This window comes from Myiozetetes cayanensis, unplaced genomic scaffold (assembly GCF_022539395.1).
Source record: "Myiozetetes cayanensis isolate MyiCay16 unplaced genomic scaffold, myiCay2020 scf4, whole genome shotgun sequence".
Classification (NCBI taxonomy): domain Eukaryota; kingdom Metazoa; phylum Chordata; class Aves; order Passeriformes; family Tyrannidae; genus Myiozetetes; species Myiozetetes cayanensis.
In genome coordinates, this window is record NW_026087631.1 from 49,880,387 (window position 1) to 49,896,964 (window position 16,578).

General features: G+C 42.5%; 2 protein-coding genes across 9 annotated transcripts in view; one reads left to right on the forward strand and one right to left on the reverse strand.

Moving 5' to 3' along the window:
* SERINC5 (serine incorporator 5) overlaps positions 1-16,578 on the forward strand; it is a 73,519-nt gene that overhangs the window by 46,772 nt on the left and 10,169 nt on the right. For 2 of the 8 annotated variants that reach the window (XM_050330095.1, XM_050330087.1), the window contains exon 12: positions 221-296. In XM_050330095.1, coding sequence (XP_050186052.1) covers positions 221-296 — 76 coding nt within the window. Of the gene's footprint in view, positions 1-220; positions 6,869-7,483; positions 12,820-16,138; positions 16,494-16,578 lie in introns of those variants that run through there. The other 6 variants (XM_050330091.1, XM_050330090.1, XM_050330093.1 and 3 more) reach the window with 5 other exon arrangements.
* THBS4 (thrombospondin 4) overlaps positions 12,741-16,578 on the reverse strand; it is a 38,662-nt gene continuing 34,824 nt past the window's right edge. The window contains exons 21-22 of the mRNA XM_050330053.1: positions 14,886-15,025; positions 12,741-12,974 (exon numbers count right to left, since the gene is read on the reverse strand). Of these exons, the coding sequence (XP_050186010.1) occupies positions 12,913-12,974; positions 14,886-15,025 (202 nt within the window). The 3' untranslated portion in view covers positions 12,741-12,912. The remainder of the gene's footprint in view (positions 12,975-14,885; positions 15,026-16,578) is intronic.

Consider the following 16,578-nt stretch of genomic DNA (forward strand, 5'->3'; position numbering starts at 1 on the left):
TAGGGTCTCTTCTCTGCTTATGTTAGAAGCTTGAAGAGACATCACAAGTCATTCCCAGGCATTCTTGAGCAAAATCTTGTTCTATAAAGGGCGCTTTCCCTTGCTTCCTGTATGAGTTAACCTAATTAATGTCTCTGACCCACTTGGAAAAGTAGAGGATACTGCAGTCTGAGATATGAATAGTGTGATTATTGCTTTTTTTTTTTTTTTTCTTTACCAGTTATGAAAGTGCTCAGATTGAAAAATTCTTCAGTGGAACCTGGTCCATCTTCTGGATTAAGATGGTCTCCTGCTGGGTTTGTGTCTGTCTGTACTTATGGACTCTTATTGCTCCACTCTGTTGCCCAACCAGAGAGTTCTCAGTGTGAACAGTCAAAAGGTCATTCTAAGTTTTCCTCTGATTTTTTTTTTCTGTTTGTTTGCATGTTTATTTGGGGTTTTTGGTGTGGGGATTTTTTTGTGTGTGTGTGTTGTTTTTTTTTTTTTTTGAGTGAGGAAACACCTATCCCACTTATCATAATGTACCAGCTAGTATCTTTTCAGTCAGACTAAACAAATGATTGAAGACTTTTTTTACCTTTTTTATTATCATGAACAAGCATTGCCTAAGGGAACAAATCTGTTCCAGAACTTTATAATGCTCGTGTGGTATGTAGGAAACGCAGTTCTTGTATGAACTGGAATAAGTGAAATGCTTTTCAAATAACTGACATTTTTTCTCTGGCTTCATAGACAAGAAAAGAAAAAATCATGGTGCAGATGTATCTTCTTTCTTTCTTCCTGTAAATGTTGGGTATCTTCTAGCAAATATGCATTCCTTTTTATACTTTTTCATTAACTCAATCTTCTACAGTTTGCAGTGATGATTTGGAATGCTGTTTTGTAAAGCATATAATTCTTGTAAGTAGTATGCAGATTTTTTTTTCCAAAACCATATCTAAATACTTCATTAGAAGTAAGAGAATGTATAAGAATTTGATTGCCAAAGCATCTACTAAAAATTGTTTATCTACATATTAAATATATTAAGTTATTGTACACCCAGATTGAGAAAGGAATCTACCAATGATAGTATTTATTCTGTTATAACTTTAAAAGGCACCTAGCTATTATATGCAATTTAGATCTAGTCCAGATATTAACTGAAGGGGAGTCCTACACACAAATTCTCATTTTGCCCAAATTTGCTTTGCCAGATCATTTAAAAGTTGAGTGTACTGCATGGGGATTTAAGATATGGTACATTCTTCATTCACAATGTTTGCTGTTGAGCAAATGCTAACCACAGGAGCACTGTCAGTTGCTGTTAAACTTAAAAGTGGGGTGCTCACTTACTTTTCTACGCTACTGCTTCAGCTTGTGTCTAAAGATCTCCCAGCATCTTCAGTTCTGTTTCCATGACTAATTTTATAATATTTTAAATGCATTTATGGTTGGAAAAGGACGATAGTGTGTCATCTTCCTTTTCTACCTGTGTTGGTTGGAAAGTATTTTTTCTAACTGCTATAGTTTTATACTTCTCTGTTGATACTAGTTTCGCTGTTGGGATGGGAGTTAGCCAACCAATATTTTAGCGGAGACAAAACTTATTTTGGAGAACTCCTATTCCAAGCAGTGGAACATGAGTAAGCAGTCATAAAAACAAAATCAGAAGGCACAAATATAACAAGGAACTGCCTTAGTTCAAATGGCTTGATAATATTAAACCCTACCTTGTCACCTTTTTTTGCTCTGAGCAGATGATTTGGTGGTAGAACAACAGCTCAAATGCCCTAAATGCTGGGTAAGTTTGAATTCATATAGTTATCTACATTCAGGTTGGATGACTTTATGACTTTTACTAGTCCCAGAGATTCTGTCTTCTCTCCCTCTATAAATATACATACACATACAATGTGAAGTATGCAACATATAAACAAAATCAACCAACTTACCAGTTTCTCTTTTTTTTTCAAATATGATTGAACCTTAAATCTTCACCCAATGCTTTCTGCAAAACAAAGAAAAGCACAACATAGGGGCCTATGAGGCGGCAAAAAGATTTGCATGCCTTAGTTGTTCTGTTGCGATAACTGATGGCTAATATACAGCTGATGAGTACTCTCAATATAATGGATCTCAGTTCTGCTCTTGTTTTCATTACCATTTTTGGCTGACTTTTTGCTATGGTATCCCAGGTCTTCTGTTCTGCTTGGAGCTTTCAAGGGGTGCGATCTTCCCCACCCTGTGCACTGTTACCTGAAACAAAAGTTACAGGTCTGCAGTCCTTTATACTTTTACCACCTACCCCTGTGATTAGAGTCTCAAAATACATCTGTCAAGAGCTCTAAGAGAAGGATTTTGTCCAGCAGTGACTGTCTCGGTGCTCTTCTCATTCTTTGCACCAATAGTTAAAAAAAACCCAGTTGAATCTTGGCTTTGACATTAGTCAGAAAAGCAACAAATAGCTCTGGAGAGGGAAGCAGGTTTTTCTCTTTCCCTTTGCTTTTACTGAGAGGTTCTGATCTGACCAAGAGCTCTGCTAGCATGGAGACCTGTCAGTATATATCTGCCTGCATTTGGAGTCTTGCTGTGGAGATCCTTCTGCAGCAGAAAAAGGCCTTTGTTAAAGCATTTTCAGTCTAAAAGCTTTTATCTGTTCCATCTCTAAGGTAAGAGCTTATGGGCTGTGCAGTGACGACGAACAGTTGTCCCACCTACCTCATAGCAGCTATTCTGATAAACAATCTTGATCCAGTGCTAGAGTTGTGTGCTACAGTTCGAATAGTCCAGGCTCCTCTTCTCTTTCTCCTGCCTTGGCTGGTCCCTAGAGGCTCCCAGGATTTGCCTTCTAGTGCAATATCTGTTGTACTATGAGAAACTGACTTTTTTTTTTTTTTTTCTAAAGTAGCCATGTTTTTTGTGACAGAACAATCAGGGCAGGGAGCTTTACAGAAGAAGGCATATACTATAAGGCAGGGAATGGTAAGTGTTCTCCCATTCTGATAGCCTGCATCCCAGTCACAAATATGGAGGGTCTTAAAACATATCTTGGCCAATGGGTATTCTTAATTTCTTAATTGTTTATGAAAATGCTTATTTTACGTAGTACCTACATAAGGACTTTCTGCACCTTCTTGTGCTCTATTTTCTATAGTTTGTCTTTAAGGAGATAGGTTTTGCACAGAGGAAACAAGACTGTAAAAAGAAAGTCTGCAGTGAGGCATGAGTCCATTCTTAGACAGCACTCACCTCACTAAGCTTCTCCTTCCTCCTTAGTCTACTAACTATTGACCTTAAGCATCTAAATCTGCAGGTATACATAGGGTGGGAATGGGGCAATGTCTGATTACAGTTTTGTCTGCTACTGAGCAAATGTTGAGAGAAAAAAACCTCTAAAATAATTTTGAGGGCCTGTGTGTCCATGTTGTTACCCCAGATCCAGCAATGGACTTCCAGGCCTTTCTAAGTAATTGGTAACTAGTGCACCTGGGTGTGCAAAGCCTCTAGTTCCTCATCAAGGCAAGACTTCTTGCTGGCCAGGCAAATGTTACAACCTTAGTGTTTGCTGTAAAATCTGTACTGTGAACTTCCATGTGCAACTACTTACTAAAATCCTCAGCTCAGGTCAAGGATTCAAATGCCCAGTCCCTATATTCCAAACAGTTCATGCAAATGAAATTTTTAAAAAAACCTTTTCAAGAAGTGCCTTTATATCTACTGCTGTGATAACTAATAATTCCTGTGGCACTGAAACGGGAAAACTGGACTGAGCCTGTGACTGGGTGATGCTGCCTTGAAAATTACACCAGTGTGTACAAGGTACAGTCAGACCCATGGTGCATGTGGAAGACCAAATAATCTGTGCTTGACAAACCTTTGGGGATAAGACTGCTTCGGGTATTACTGTGCAGTGGAAAAGTAACTGGGAAAACTCACAAGTAGCCTGATGCTTTTGTAAATAAACAAGTAGTTTTTTATTACATTTACATTTAAACTGTAAACAGTTAACTTTCTCTCCCCATACCTGAAAGTGCAGGTGACTACTCTGCTTGAGGCGGTTAGCTGCACAGTGTCTATCCTCCTTGTGCCACAATTATTCAATGAATTTGTTCCCGGATGTAATTGGTGCAGCGTTTCTGGCTCCTAGTAGTTTTGGGCTCTGTGAAGAGAGGAAGCTTACAAAAAACAGGAAGACTAGGGGACATGTCCTGTACGAAGTTTCCTCTAGTTAAATTTGAAATAATGCTATCATTTAAGAGACTCTTGGAGGAACAGACTGTGTTGGCAGTTGTTCTGCTAGGAAGGTGAAACAATTTTACTGGCATTCTTCTACTTTTTCAAATTTGCCATCATAAAGATTTTTGGGACCTCACTGCTGCAGTATCATCTGAGACCGGAACAATTTTAGTTTTTCTCATGAAGGCAACAAAGAGCCACAACCGTGACTGGTTCATTTTTGGTGTAAAATCAGTGGGGCAGACTTAAAGAGCAAGTCTCTAAATCCAAGTTTCTGGACTACTAAAATGAGACAATAAAACCTTATCAGGAAGGTATGGAAATTAGATGGTTATGCTTGCTTGCTGTTTGCTGCCTAGTTCCTCAAAGTGTGCAGGCAGCCCTTGCAGCTGCATGCCAAGTAAGGAACTCCACTGCAATTACACATCAAAGGTATTATATATTTGTTATACTCTTAGCTTTCTGCTTCAGGCACTTCCATGAAGTTCAAACAGCTTGTACATGCCCAACTCATGTGGTAGATCCTGGCTGGGCTGGGCCACTTTCCTCTGAAATGCGTAATGCATTTTGCTAATGTATGCACAGTCCAGAGAGAGGGTTTGCCCCCTTGCAGAATCATGAACACTGCATGTCTATTTATTTATTTATTTTGTGGTTTAGCACCTTTTTACAAATCTATAAGCGCTTTGGTATTATAAGCTGTGCATGTGTAACTGCTTCGTCGGCCGCTGCTGCAACCATTTCTGGGCAAGAACTTTGCTATTAAAGAAGTAACCGTTGTACTTACAAAAAAGCCGGTTCTCTGTTTTTGACTGATGCATCAGGAAAATTTGGATAATCGAGATAGTGCTGCTTGTACTTTGGCTAGCAGCCCACTGTATTGTGAGCATCTCTGAACAGATCGGCAACAAAATAATTAACTGCTTTTAAAACATGCAATAAATATTTTATAAACTATAAACTGTTAGGCTTTTCTCCTAAGTAAGTTGATGAAGCAAAATACCACAAGACTGTACTTAATGTGGTTAGATAAATTGAGATTATCTGCAGCTAAAATTTTGCTTTCATTTTTCCTTCTGGGCTTTAGAAGCAATGTCTTTTGCTTGCAGGCTGTATCTTCTCACTTTATTTGCTTTTTCTCCTTGGATTTGTTTCTTAAAGGCATTGCAAACCTGTTTCCCTTCCAGACAACATGCTGCCTGTCAAATGGGATATCTTTGGTGCTAGAAACTAGCAAAGACCTCTTTGCCAGGTCTTATTGATACTTTCCTTTTCATAGCAGGACAACTTGCAGCATTGAAGGAAAGTCAGTAATAATAGTTTATTATACGGATCAGTTTTCCTCTGTGAAAACCGCTTATTTTCTGAAGAGGCCTACAATTTCTTGTCAGAGGGAAACACATAATCAGCACCAGGACATTTTACTAATGTCTTCAGTTTTGTAAACAGTAGTTAGAATTCAATGTTTCATATCACTATACAAGGGAATGCCAGGGGTCAAGTGCTTAGAAAGCTTTGGCTTTTTGTACTCATAACAAGATACATAGCTTGGGAACTGGTATGTCTTTGCATTTTCAACATCCTGATGGCAGAATGCCCAAGTGCTCCACAGTGGCGATGCAGACACACTGTGCAGGGTTTGAAGTAGAGAGGCTGGCATGATGACGGCTTTCTAGTGCCCAAAGAAACTCTGTAGGTTTAAATCTTATATCCCGTTTTGGCTTGGGTTTTTTATCAAATTTTCATTAATTCCACACCTGTTCAGTAATGTTGTTTTTAAAAAGCTGGAGTTTATTTCAGATACAAGCCACAATGACTTCCCTCCCTGTTTGCCAGTCTCCAGTATTTGCCAGTGTGTAGCATGCAGCCGTTTGCACAAACTTGTTTGGAGCCATAGTCATCAGCTTTGAAAACACTCCAGCAGCTTAAAGCTTCCAGGGCTTTTGCTCACCAGAGCTGCAGGGTGCAGCACTGCAGCTGTGCTTTTGCCAAAGAAGCCTCAGTGCAAAGTCAAGAATTTTGGAAAGCTCTGGGGAAATACTGGATTGTTGATCATACTGTAGCCTTGGTTTTCCTCTACCAATTCAAGTCAGGGTGCTTAGATGTCATTAGACATCCATCCACGCTGACAGCTGGAAGAATTAGCTTCCAGAGAAAATCATTCCACTTGTAACATACAAGCTGAGAAAAGATTTAGTAGGAATTTATTGGTTCACTGTCTGCTTTTTGTTCACCACCAATGCATGGTGTTCAGTCTCATATATGCCATGTTCAAAAACTGGATGCAAAATAGTCAAAAGATGAATCCATTTTCTTAATGGTGAGGGGATTTTAATTAGTCTTTTTCAAGGTTCTTAGTATCTCAAGGGAATCTTTTGGCATGTTTGTGTGATTTCATTAAGCTGTAGTTCAGTAAAGTGGAGGTTTGCTAGTTTATTTTTTGCTAGTGTTATGATCTGTAGCAACTGTAACAGTTTGACTTTTAAGGATCAGTAAAGATTTCAGAATTGTAGTATCTTCATTGTAAAATAGTTAACATCTTTGCCTTCATAAAGCATGTTAATGGTTTTTATGGACACTTCCTTTTGTATACTGAGTGACTGTATTGTTATAGATTAATGGACCAATAAAATTTTTCTTATATTTGAAATTAATTGTTGTGATACATAGAAGTTGAAAAATCAATTCAGTCTAGGAGAAACTTAAAAACTGTCTAAATATGTGAGGTAAGCAGTTACTGAGCCAGTAAAAGTAAATTGGTTGATCTTTTTTGTCACTGAATTTGGATGATGTTTAACCACTATGGACTATTACAAGGCTTCACTGTCCATGTTATTTTTGTATTTCTCCAGAGTGTGATATTGGACAATGACAGATTGCATAGATTTGTCTGTGACATCTGTTTTGTACAATCCAGCTCCTTGAGATATGTCAGATACTTTGACAGTGCAAACAAAATACCTTCAAGGCTGGTGTAGCACTGAAGCCTGTGCATTTGTTTGAAATACAGCTGTCTGATTTTTTTTTTTTTCCACTTGCCCAGATGGTATAGTGTGTTGGGGAGCCCAGCTGGTTCTGGGCTCTCAGTAAACTGAGATACTGAATATGGAACTTCTTACACCTGGCAGAGGGTTAACCAGGGACAGTGGGGACTGTGACACAGAGTGGGTTTCCTGTTAGAATGTCAGCCTATTGTGTTAGGACATGTGGCTGTGTGTCCAATCATGAGTTGTTATGAAGTGGTAAACCAATGCTGTGTGTACAGGTGTCACCCCAGAACTGTATAAAGGTAGATGCACTGTTGCAATAAAAAAGCTGCTGGTATCCTGAAACCCATGTCGCCTCCCTGCCTCGACCGCGACATCTGGTGAACTCCTGACGTGATTGCGAAGGAAGATAGAAGAGAACTCGACAAGAAGCGAACGAAGAATCGCTCGGGTGGGACCTCGAGAAGCTGCTCCCCGGAGGGATCAGACGGCCGCTGATTCCCCCGTTTTGTTTTCACTGCTTCCCAGCCCGAGAGATCGTACGCCGCTGAGCTGCCTTTCACTACTACTGAGAACTTTCTCCCTGCTGCTGAGACTCTTTCACAGCTACATAAGTTACTGAGCGGTCCGCTATCAACCCTCCTGCTGCGCAGCTCCGTTCTACCTCGGAGCATTCCTCATCTCGCTCCGCATTCCGGCTGCAGCCCTACGGAAACTGCGTGGCTCCGTACGAAAACTGCGTAGCCCCGCTCCCGACATCCCAGCTCCATGCAGGGCCCCAGCCCGCTCCGTGTCCCCCCGCTATCACCGGACGTCCCTGGCTGTGCGTGGAGCAGCTGAGACCGCACCCCGAACGTGCCCTGACTCAGCAGTGTTGTTTGTTCCGAGCGGACCCTGCCTTCGTTACTCTCGCAGCTGCCGGGCAGGCAAACTGCTGTGTGCCGCACTCCCCCGCTTGGCTCGGACTGTTGCGAAATCTCGGTATCCCGGCAACCGCCGCTTATCAGCTCTGAGCTGCTCAAAGGCAACATTTCAGCTACCGTTCAGCTTCTCTTTATTACTGCTCTGCTTGTAACTTACATTAGTACCTCCTGAAGCAATCTAGAAGGTTTTCACGTCCCAAATAGAGGACGGAGAGAGACAGCTCCGAGAGAGCTGTTGGAGGCGGGAACTCCGGTGTAGATTTTAAAAGCAACGAGAAAGTCGCAGGGGGCCGGCCCAGATCTTTTGGAGACACCTGTCTAGAACAGGTAAACCACCGGAGTATAATAGGTTCCGTGTTATTTAGTGAGGATGACTCTGTCGTCCAGAGTGGCAGTTACTGCTAAAGAGAAACATGGAATCAAGCTAGATGCCCTGCTCCTGCAAAAATGCTGATATGGAGCAGAGACTAAGGATGCCAGGACTTCTAAAGTTGCTTTCAGGGGAGTCATGGAATTATTAACTTCCTGACACCTGCTTTTTGAAGCACTGAAAGACTTTAAGAAGTCAAAACCTACCAATTATAATAATAATTAAAAAAAAAAAAAAAACCAGAAAAATAGAAAAAATAAAAAAAAGGGGGGGGGAGGATACTTGTCTGTTCAGCTAGCTTTTGAAGAGCAATGTTCTTATCCTCCAACAGTCTGCTTTCTACCTGCCTGTGGCACATGCACAAGCTACATGGACAACTCATTGATGGACATTCAGCACTAAGAAGAAGGAATACCATTCTTGTGGACTGATGAAAGGAGGACTGGTTGATTCTTTACCTATGTGTGTAATTGTATTGTATTATTGATATTACTGTGTCACTAGTGCAAGGGCCCTGTATTAGCTGATGCTGGCATTTTCTATAATACAAAAGAGGGGGAATTGTGGGGAAGTCCAGCTGGTTCTGGGCTCTCAGTAAACTGAGATACTGAAGATGGAACTTCTTACACCTGGCAGAGGGTTAACCACGGACAGTGGGGACTGTAACACAGAGTGGGTTTCCTGTTAGGATGCTAACCTATGGTGTCAGGACATGTGGCTGTGTGTCCAATCATGAGTTGTTATGACAGTGGTAAACCAATGCTGTGTGTACAGGTGTCACCCCAGAACTGTATAAAGGTAGCTGCACTGTTGCAATAAAAAAGCTGCTGGTATCCTGAAACCCATGTCACCTCCCCGCCTCGACCGTGACAATAGTGGGCAGCTGTTGAATTTGATATGCCTAGATCCATACCAGGGAAAGTGCTTTGTCTCCATGGATGGTGGTTTCTTACCTTTCACCATCCTTGTCCTGTTTCAACATGTGCCTGCTGTAGGTGGCACCCATGCCAGAGGCTCGAACAGACCCATACCAGGACACAGCTCCCTGTGCTGACTAAGCTTCCAAGGGTCCAGTGGTGACTGCTATTCCCTGTGCAAGTATGGTGCATGAGGCAGCCCCTGGTGGTCCAGTGGTAAAGGCGCCGCGCTATCACCGCCGAGACCCGGGTTCGATTCCCGGTCAGGGCCACTCCCGGGCAGGTGGGGCTCGTTAGCCCTTAAAGGCAACCCACCTACGTCCTAAGGACCTCGCTGCCACCGTCCAAGCTCGCTTGGCCCCGGCAGATGAACCTTAGGATTAAAGGGTGGGCTCAGTTCCGCGCACACTGTGTCTCACCTAAAAAATCCAATGCGCAGGCTGGAAGGTGGAAAGACCTTCCCCGGATCTTCGCTCGCGAAGACTGGCCATTATGGTGCATGATAGAGTTTTGGTGCCCTGTGGCTGGGAAGCATACCATTTTGACTTGTGTGCAAAGCAGAGAGGGGTTCTTGAGTGGTGCCAAAGGATTCTGAGAGCCGACTGTCTTTGCTCAGCAGCCTCTCACCAGTCTGCCCACCTCTGCCCTCACCTAACCCCACAGCATCCTGGCAGGATGATCCATTCTTGGGATTCAAGACAGGAGATGGTCTTCAGGGAACAGAAACACTTGAAGTGTGTTTGCCATGTTACTTGCAGCACACAGGAAGGAGTTAACCTTTGTTGAGATGTTAGACCGTGGTGCAGGAGCTACAGGACTCAACTCCAGAGCAGTAACAGCTGCTGCTATAGCTGAGCACAGCCCGGCCGTGCAGGCGGTGGGAACAAGAGAGAACTGTATGTTCAGTTTTAAAGATACGGGATTGCATGTCTTCACTTGCCAGAGACCACACATGGAGCTATGTCTGCATTGCACAATGGTCCAGAAGGGGGTCGTGGTGCTAGAGAAGCTTGTTTAAACCCTTTCACACAAGGACTGCACAATCCCTGATGTGAATGTGAGGGGTAGAAGGTTTCCCAAGTCCAGACTTCGATTTTCTTGAGGCAAATGTTTGTCTGAAACAGCTGGACTTAACTCTTCCTGAGCTTGCAAGCTGCCAAGGTCTTGGTGTGTCAATACAACGGACACTGGGAGCTCCGGCATCCCACCGTAAGGTCCCACCAGCACTCACCAGCACTTTCTGAAACAAAAGAAAAGTTGTGGCTATCTGAGCTGTGATTTGTTTCTGTGGCTGCGTAGAGCAAGCCAGTATGTTTTCTCACAGCTTCACTCAGTTACCACTGACAACAGCTGAAGAGCCAGATCTTGTATCTCACCTTCCATCCTCCAGTGAGTGGCCATGGCCAAGTCATAGAAGAGAGCCTGGAAATTGCCAAGCTCCACAGTGGTAAGCCAACTGGTATGGCAGAGGCCCAGGATGCTCTGTCCCAGCAACTGTAGCAGGACGAGAGGCTCCAGCTGCAGACGTGAGGGCTGAGCAGAGGTTTGGAGGCTGGAAGTAATTCAAAGGCCTACTGCAATCATGTTTTTGGAGTTGGTGTGTGCTGCATGTACTGAAGTCAGGTCAGGGTGGGCCAGGCCTGTTGCATCTGCTGTGAGGGGACCAATTCTGCAAAATGTGTGCACTGCAGGCCCCAGTTTTTCTGCACCAGTGTGTGTGAGCGTAGTACAAGTGACTGCCTTCTGCCCAGGTTGTGGCCAGATCGTTCAGAGGGAATTCTGCCTGGAGAAGGGGCTGCATCAGTGAAATGCAAATGTATGACAAGGATGACATAAAATTGCTTTACAGTGTGTGTTCTTCTTCATAAATGAACAATACGGCCCATGTTCAGCTAGCAAAATACATTTTTTAACTCATCCTTTAAACATAATTTGTCAATGCCCTCTCTGTTGTTCCAAAGTAAGTAGCCTTTCAGTCCTCTGAAAACCTGATGAGTGAAGTTGAGCTTAGTGAAGCTATGAAGCCAAAAGCAAAGGAGGACTGAAACTGGAGGACCTTTCACCATGAAGCACTGAGCCAGAAGAACGCTCCTGCATCATGCTCTTTGCTGTGGGACTCTGGGATCCCTCGTGGGACAGGTCCCAGGGCCATGCTGCTTCCAGAAACATTAGCTGTGGTGGATAAGCCCACAGGGAAAAGTCTGCCAGTAGTCAGCCTTTGATAGCGTGTAATATCCTTAAGGGTATTTTATTGTACTGAAAACAGGAAACTTATTTTTATGTTGTTGTTTTGATACTTTCACCTGATAATTTAACTCAGCATTTCACCTGTATTCTTGGGCTGGGAAAGAGCTATGACTGTTTATTTTCTCAGAGCTACTTCCGATTCCCTTTTTATTTCCTCCCTCCTCCTCCTCCCAGGCTGAAGTGCTGTTTCCCACTGTCCTTTTTAAAGTCACTATCCTATAAGCTGCAATATTGTTCTATTCAGTGGTCCATGGAGCTTGTCTTCCTTTCCTTGCTCCGTTTTGAAAAAGAATGTAGTAGAAAATGCACTTTATCAACACCTTTCTGCACTTCAAATTATAGGCTGCACAATTCCAGTCCTTTTCTAATGGTTACTAATGCTTAATGCAGTGGTTTGGGTTTTTAACTTGGTGACTTATTTGCATAAGATTGCAGAACCTGCCAGTAAAGCTCTGCTCTGAATGGGGACAGCAGGTCAAAGCCTGGCTTTGTTTATGTGAAAGGATTATTTTCTCTGTCTAGGTGGTTCTGCATTTGTCTCCATAGTCGATTTCTTGTTTCATTCACGTGCAAGCTGTTTCAGTCGCATGCAAGCCAAGCCATAAGATGGGACTACAATGCCCTGCAGTTGGCTTTTTTTGATTTTATTGGATGTGATAGTGTTACTCATAGTTTCTGGGAGTGGGAGGGCTGGGAGACCTAACATAGTTCTTAGAGAGGAGGTCTGACAAAGGTAAGAGAATCTCCAAAGATATTAAACTGTCCTAAAGGAGATGCTATCTCCTTTGGAGAGAGAACTTTCCTAAAGGAAATATACTATCCCTAGCAAGACTGGAAACTTACTAAAAAGCCCTTGGCTTGGCCAGACAACTCTGAACCACTTCATGTCCAGATGCAACCTGTTGTTTCTACCAAGGGAGACAAAATTTCACTTTCTGGCCCACCGTGTTTAATACTGAATCCAAAAAGGCAACAGATTCAAACTTTTCCTGAGAATGTTTTATGCAAGTGTCACTTCATTTACATGCTGTTCCCTAGATTTTAGGGCAAATTTGAAAACAAGTGAAACCCAGGTATATTTTGTCTCTTTTTTATTTTCACTTTCATACCAAAAAAAAAAAAAAAAGTCTGACATAGTCACATCAATGAGAACAAAGCTGCGGTGTGCACTCTGACAACAACGATCATATAAGGAATTAAAATATATTGTTTTACTGTTTGCAATAGCAATGTTAGTTTGCTTTTACTTCTTAAATATCCCCAACACCAAATTGCTGTGCTTGAAATTCTTGGAAGTCCTCTGGGATGGTGTCTGAAAACAGGAAAACATGCAGAAGTTTAGTCTCTTCTGACAAAATCAAGGAGAAATTAAATTAATGAATAAGCCACCTACTCTTTTTTTTTAGGTAACATGCTTCTCTTTTGTTTACACCTTAAGAATGAACAGGGAATGTCTTCAGTTTTAGCTGTACACCACTGAAAATGACAGAGAGGCTAACAAGAGTGCTATAGTGCCAGCCCACAACAGAGTATTATCAATCTGCAAATTACATTTCCCTGAAAACTTTGTGGCTTGCACTCTTAAACTTTTATTAATAAATGCTGACCAGAAAGGCAAAAGTGGTTGTCTTGCTCTGCACACCAGACACGTCTGCAGTGTCAGCATTTCTCTTTCTCATGTATCCTAATTCAACTTCCCTGTGATGGTTTCTTCCCATGCCAGAAGAAGGGACAAAAAACATTAACCTCAGGACAAATAGCAATTGGCAGAAAGACCTGAGAGTTGGCAAAGAGAGCTGGAGATGGATCAATGTCATAAGAATAGCTACAGTTTTGTTTGAAGTGGTGTTTGCAGTCTGCCTTTGCCAGGTCCTAGAACATTTTATCTGGAGAGCCACAGAGCTAACTGTAGAGCTAAAGCTACAGGCAACAATGGAGCCACAGCAGTGAAACTCAACTGCATGACATCAGCGTTTTCCTCATTATTTCCACCCTGATGCAGGACAGGTAATTCTAAACACAAAAAAGGATATAAGTGTATAAACACACTGTATATAGAAAAAAAAAATAGATTAGTCCCCTGCCTTTTGTTGAGCACTTTTTTAAAGGCTTGAAATTATTTTCAAGCCTTTTTTTGCAAATGTAGGAACTTGTCTGAAATGAGAGCAGAGATACTTGTGGACTCCAGAGACTTTTTGACTGGGTTTCATTAACTTCTGTAGCTCCTACAGCAAAGCCAGGAGCCTGTTTACTGCCAAGTAAGTATGACTCAGTGGCAGCTTTGGGAAACTACAGATTGTTTAAGATGTATATCAAGTAATTTTTTAATTGTAAGCACTGCTGTCTAAAAGTTCCCCTGTTTAACCATGACCTCCAAGTGCCAGCCTAGTATACCGGATGTCCAAGAACCAGAGTCCATCAGCAGAACCCCCCATAGTGTGGCCATGCAGCCCCCTACAGGACCTGGACTGGGCTTGGATCCACAGAAAGCAGACAAGGAAGCTAATCCAACTTGGCTGGTAAACTGTTTTCTATGAGTATGGATTGATGCTAAGGGGGGGTAGTCCCTCCAAACCCCTTCAATCTAGCTGAACTGCTGCCAGGGCTGAAATACCCTGACATGATCAGCTTCTGTGTGGAGTGATCAAGGTTTGAGATATTTTACATAGTGGGAGATCAGAGCTAAGCTTCAAGGCACTTGCCCCAAGAGAAGCAAGACAGCACTCTCCCACAGAGTCAGAAGGATTCCTCTGTGGGAGGAAAGGCACCTTATGATCTTCCCCTCACACACACAGGAGCAACAAGCAAGTACAGGAGTGACACTAATGCCTGATGATTAAGCCCAGTGGCCCTCCAGGTATACTGTACCCTGTATTCAAAGCTCAAGGCATCCTATGTACATGATGGCCTCACGTATTTATTGTGGGTGTACAGCTCTCACGGTCAGTTGGTTTTAAATAATGTTCCTAATTCTCTGATGACAGCTATACTACTCAGTTGGCACAATCTCTGCAGCTCTGGGAGGAGCAGCTCTGAGGCATTAGTTCCCATCTGGTGGGGCTGCAGTGTGCTGCTGGTGTCAGGGGAGGTGTTTCACAGCTGTGAATAACTTGTAAATGAAAGGCAAAGGAAAGGATCAAAATGGCTTAATTCAACAGCCACATTACCAGTTCTTCATGGTCACTTGCTACTTGTGAGCTAAAGGAAGTAAGAGCCATATTACCATTGCAGCGATATTTCAGGTTAGACCAAATAATGTTTTCCTGAGAGAAGCAGAAAACTCCAAGCCGTCCTCCACGCATTGTGGTGTCTATAGTTACACCAGAGTCTGCCACGAGGTCAGAGCCTTCATAAAATCTTGCCCTTAACGAAAGCAAACGGAAGCTCTATTAGGTCTTTTCTAAGGCTGCAACATTCCTGAAAGTAATGTTGTTATCCATGGAGACACTAGCCTTGGATATGCTCTCCCTCCCGTCTAGCCCAGGGGAGAAAAAGCAGTTAAGCTGGCTTCTCTGCAGGCTGGAAACAGAAGCAGTGCTGCATGGTGGCAAGAGCCAGGCAGGGAGGATGTTTTGGGGAGTTCCTACACATCCTACAAAAGCCTTGGAATGTTTAGTCAATCAGGCTGAGAGCTTTAGCTCTTGAAATTTTCCACAGTCAATAATAATAGGAGAAAGAGAGAACCAGACTAGATCGGTTGAGGAAAGCCAGATGGATATTGTCTCACACAGTTTGAAGCTAAACTACTTTTTTTTTTTTTTTTAATAGGCAATTTTTCAAACAAACCATTTGGAACCTTAAACTTATCTGTGAGATTTCTTCAAAAATGTGAATATGATTAATTCTAGGAACAGTTTTGCTGATCTAGCATCCTCTTGTTAGAAACCCATCAGCAAATTCCCAAATTAGCTGTGTGAAAGGTGATTACCCTGCCAGCTCCCCAGCACGTGCCCTGTATTTGAGGGGTGGAGCCGGCTGAGCTGTTGCAGCACTGTCCGCAAGAAGTCCTCAGCCTCTGGGTAAATTTACTAGGTAAATGACTTAGAAGATGATGAGCCTGGAGGGCCCTGTTGTGGATGTGGATACGGCTGATGAGACATGCAGGAAAGTACCACGTGGTGAAGGGAAAGAAAGTTCCTGTGTCTTTTAATAAAATGAGAAAAAAAAAAAACAATTCCTGTTATGTTCCTGCGTTTATTTCCTGATTTCCTGAGGCAGTTCAAAAGTATCTACAATAAACAGAACTTGTTGTCTTTGCAATTTCCATGGGAGAGAGGCTGGCTGAAATGATTTTTTCCTAGGCTTTCTTGAAGCCTGAGAAAACCTTTTCTAGATACATAATGGTCTGTGGCATCTGCCTAACCAGACCACAGCTCTCTGTGGACAGAGAGCTGGTGGAGGTTCCATTTAGGCTTGGCTGCCTTTAGTTTTTGAAGGATTCTATTACACTGACTTTGCTACCTTTCCTAATTGCAGGGGGCATTACTTAGGCTGGATGGAGAGACTGCAACCATAGGAGATGTTTGCTTCTGAAGCAGCTTGACAAACTGCTTGGTCTAAACAAAACTTGCCCACTACTACCCTGCGGCTCAGACACAAAAATAGACAGTGTAAATGTTCTTAATCCATTGTACCACAAAAGTCAAACATGCTCACTCCAACTACCATTGAAGATAATGCTCTGCACCAGAAAAGTGAAGTAATTATCAAGTTACTGCATCTCAACAGCAGGGTGGTGATTTTTTTTGAAAAACAACTGACTTATCTGTATTTGTTTTCCATTATAAGGTTGTAAAACCTGAGCTGATGATGCCAGAGCAGTTAATTTTTTGCATTTTAACAGCAGCCTTGATCTTCAAGTATAATTCCTGCTTATTTTTCTGCTGGATGTTGCAGAGTAAAATATTTCCTCCCAA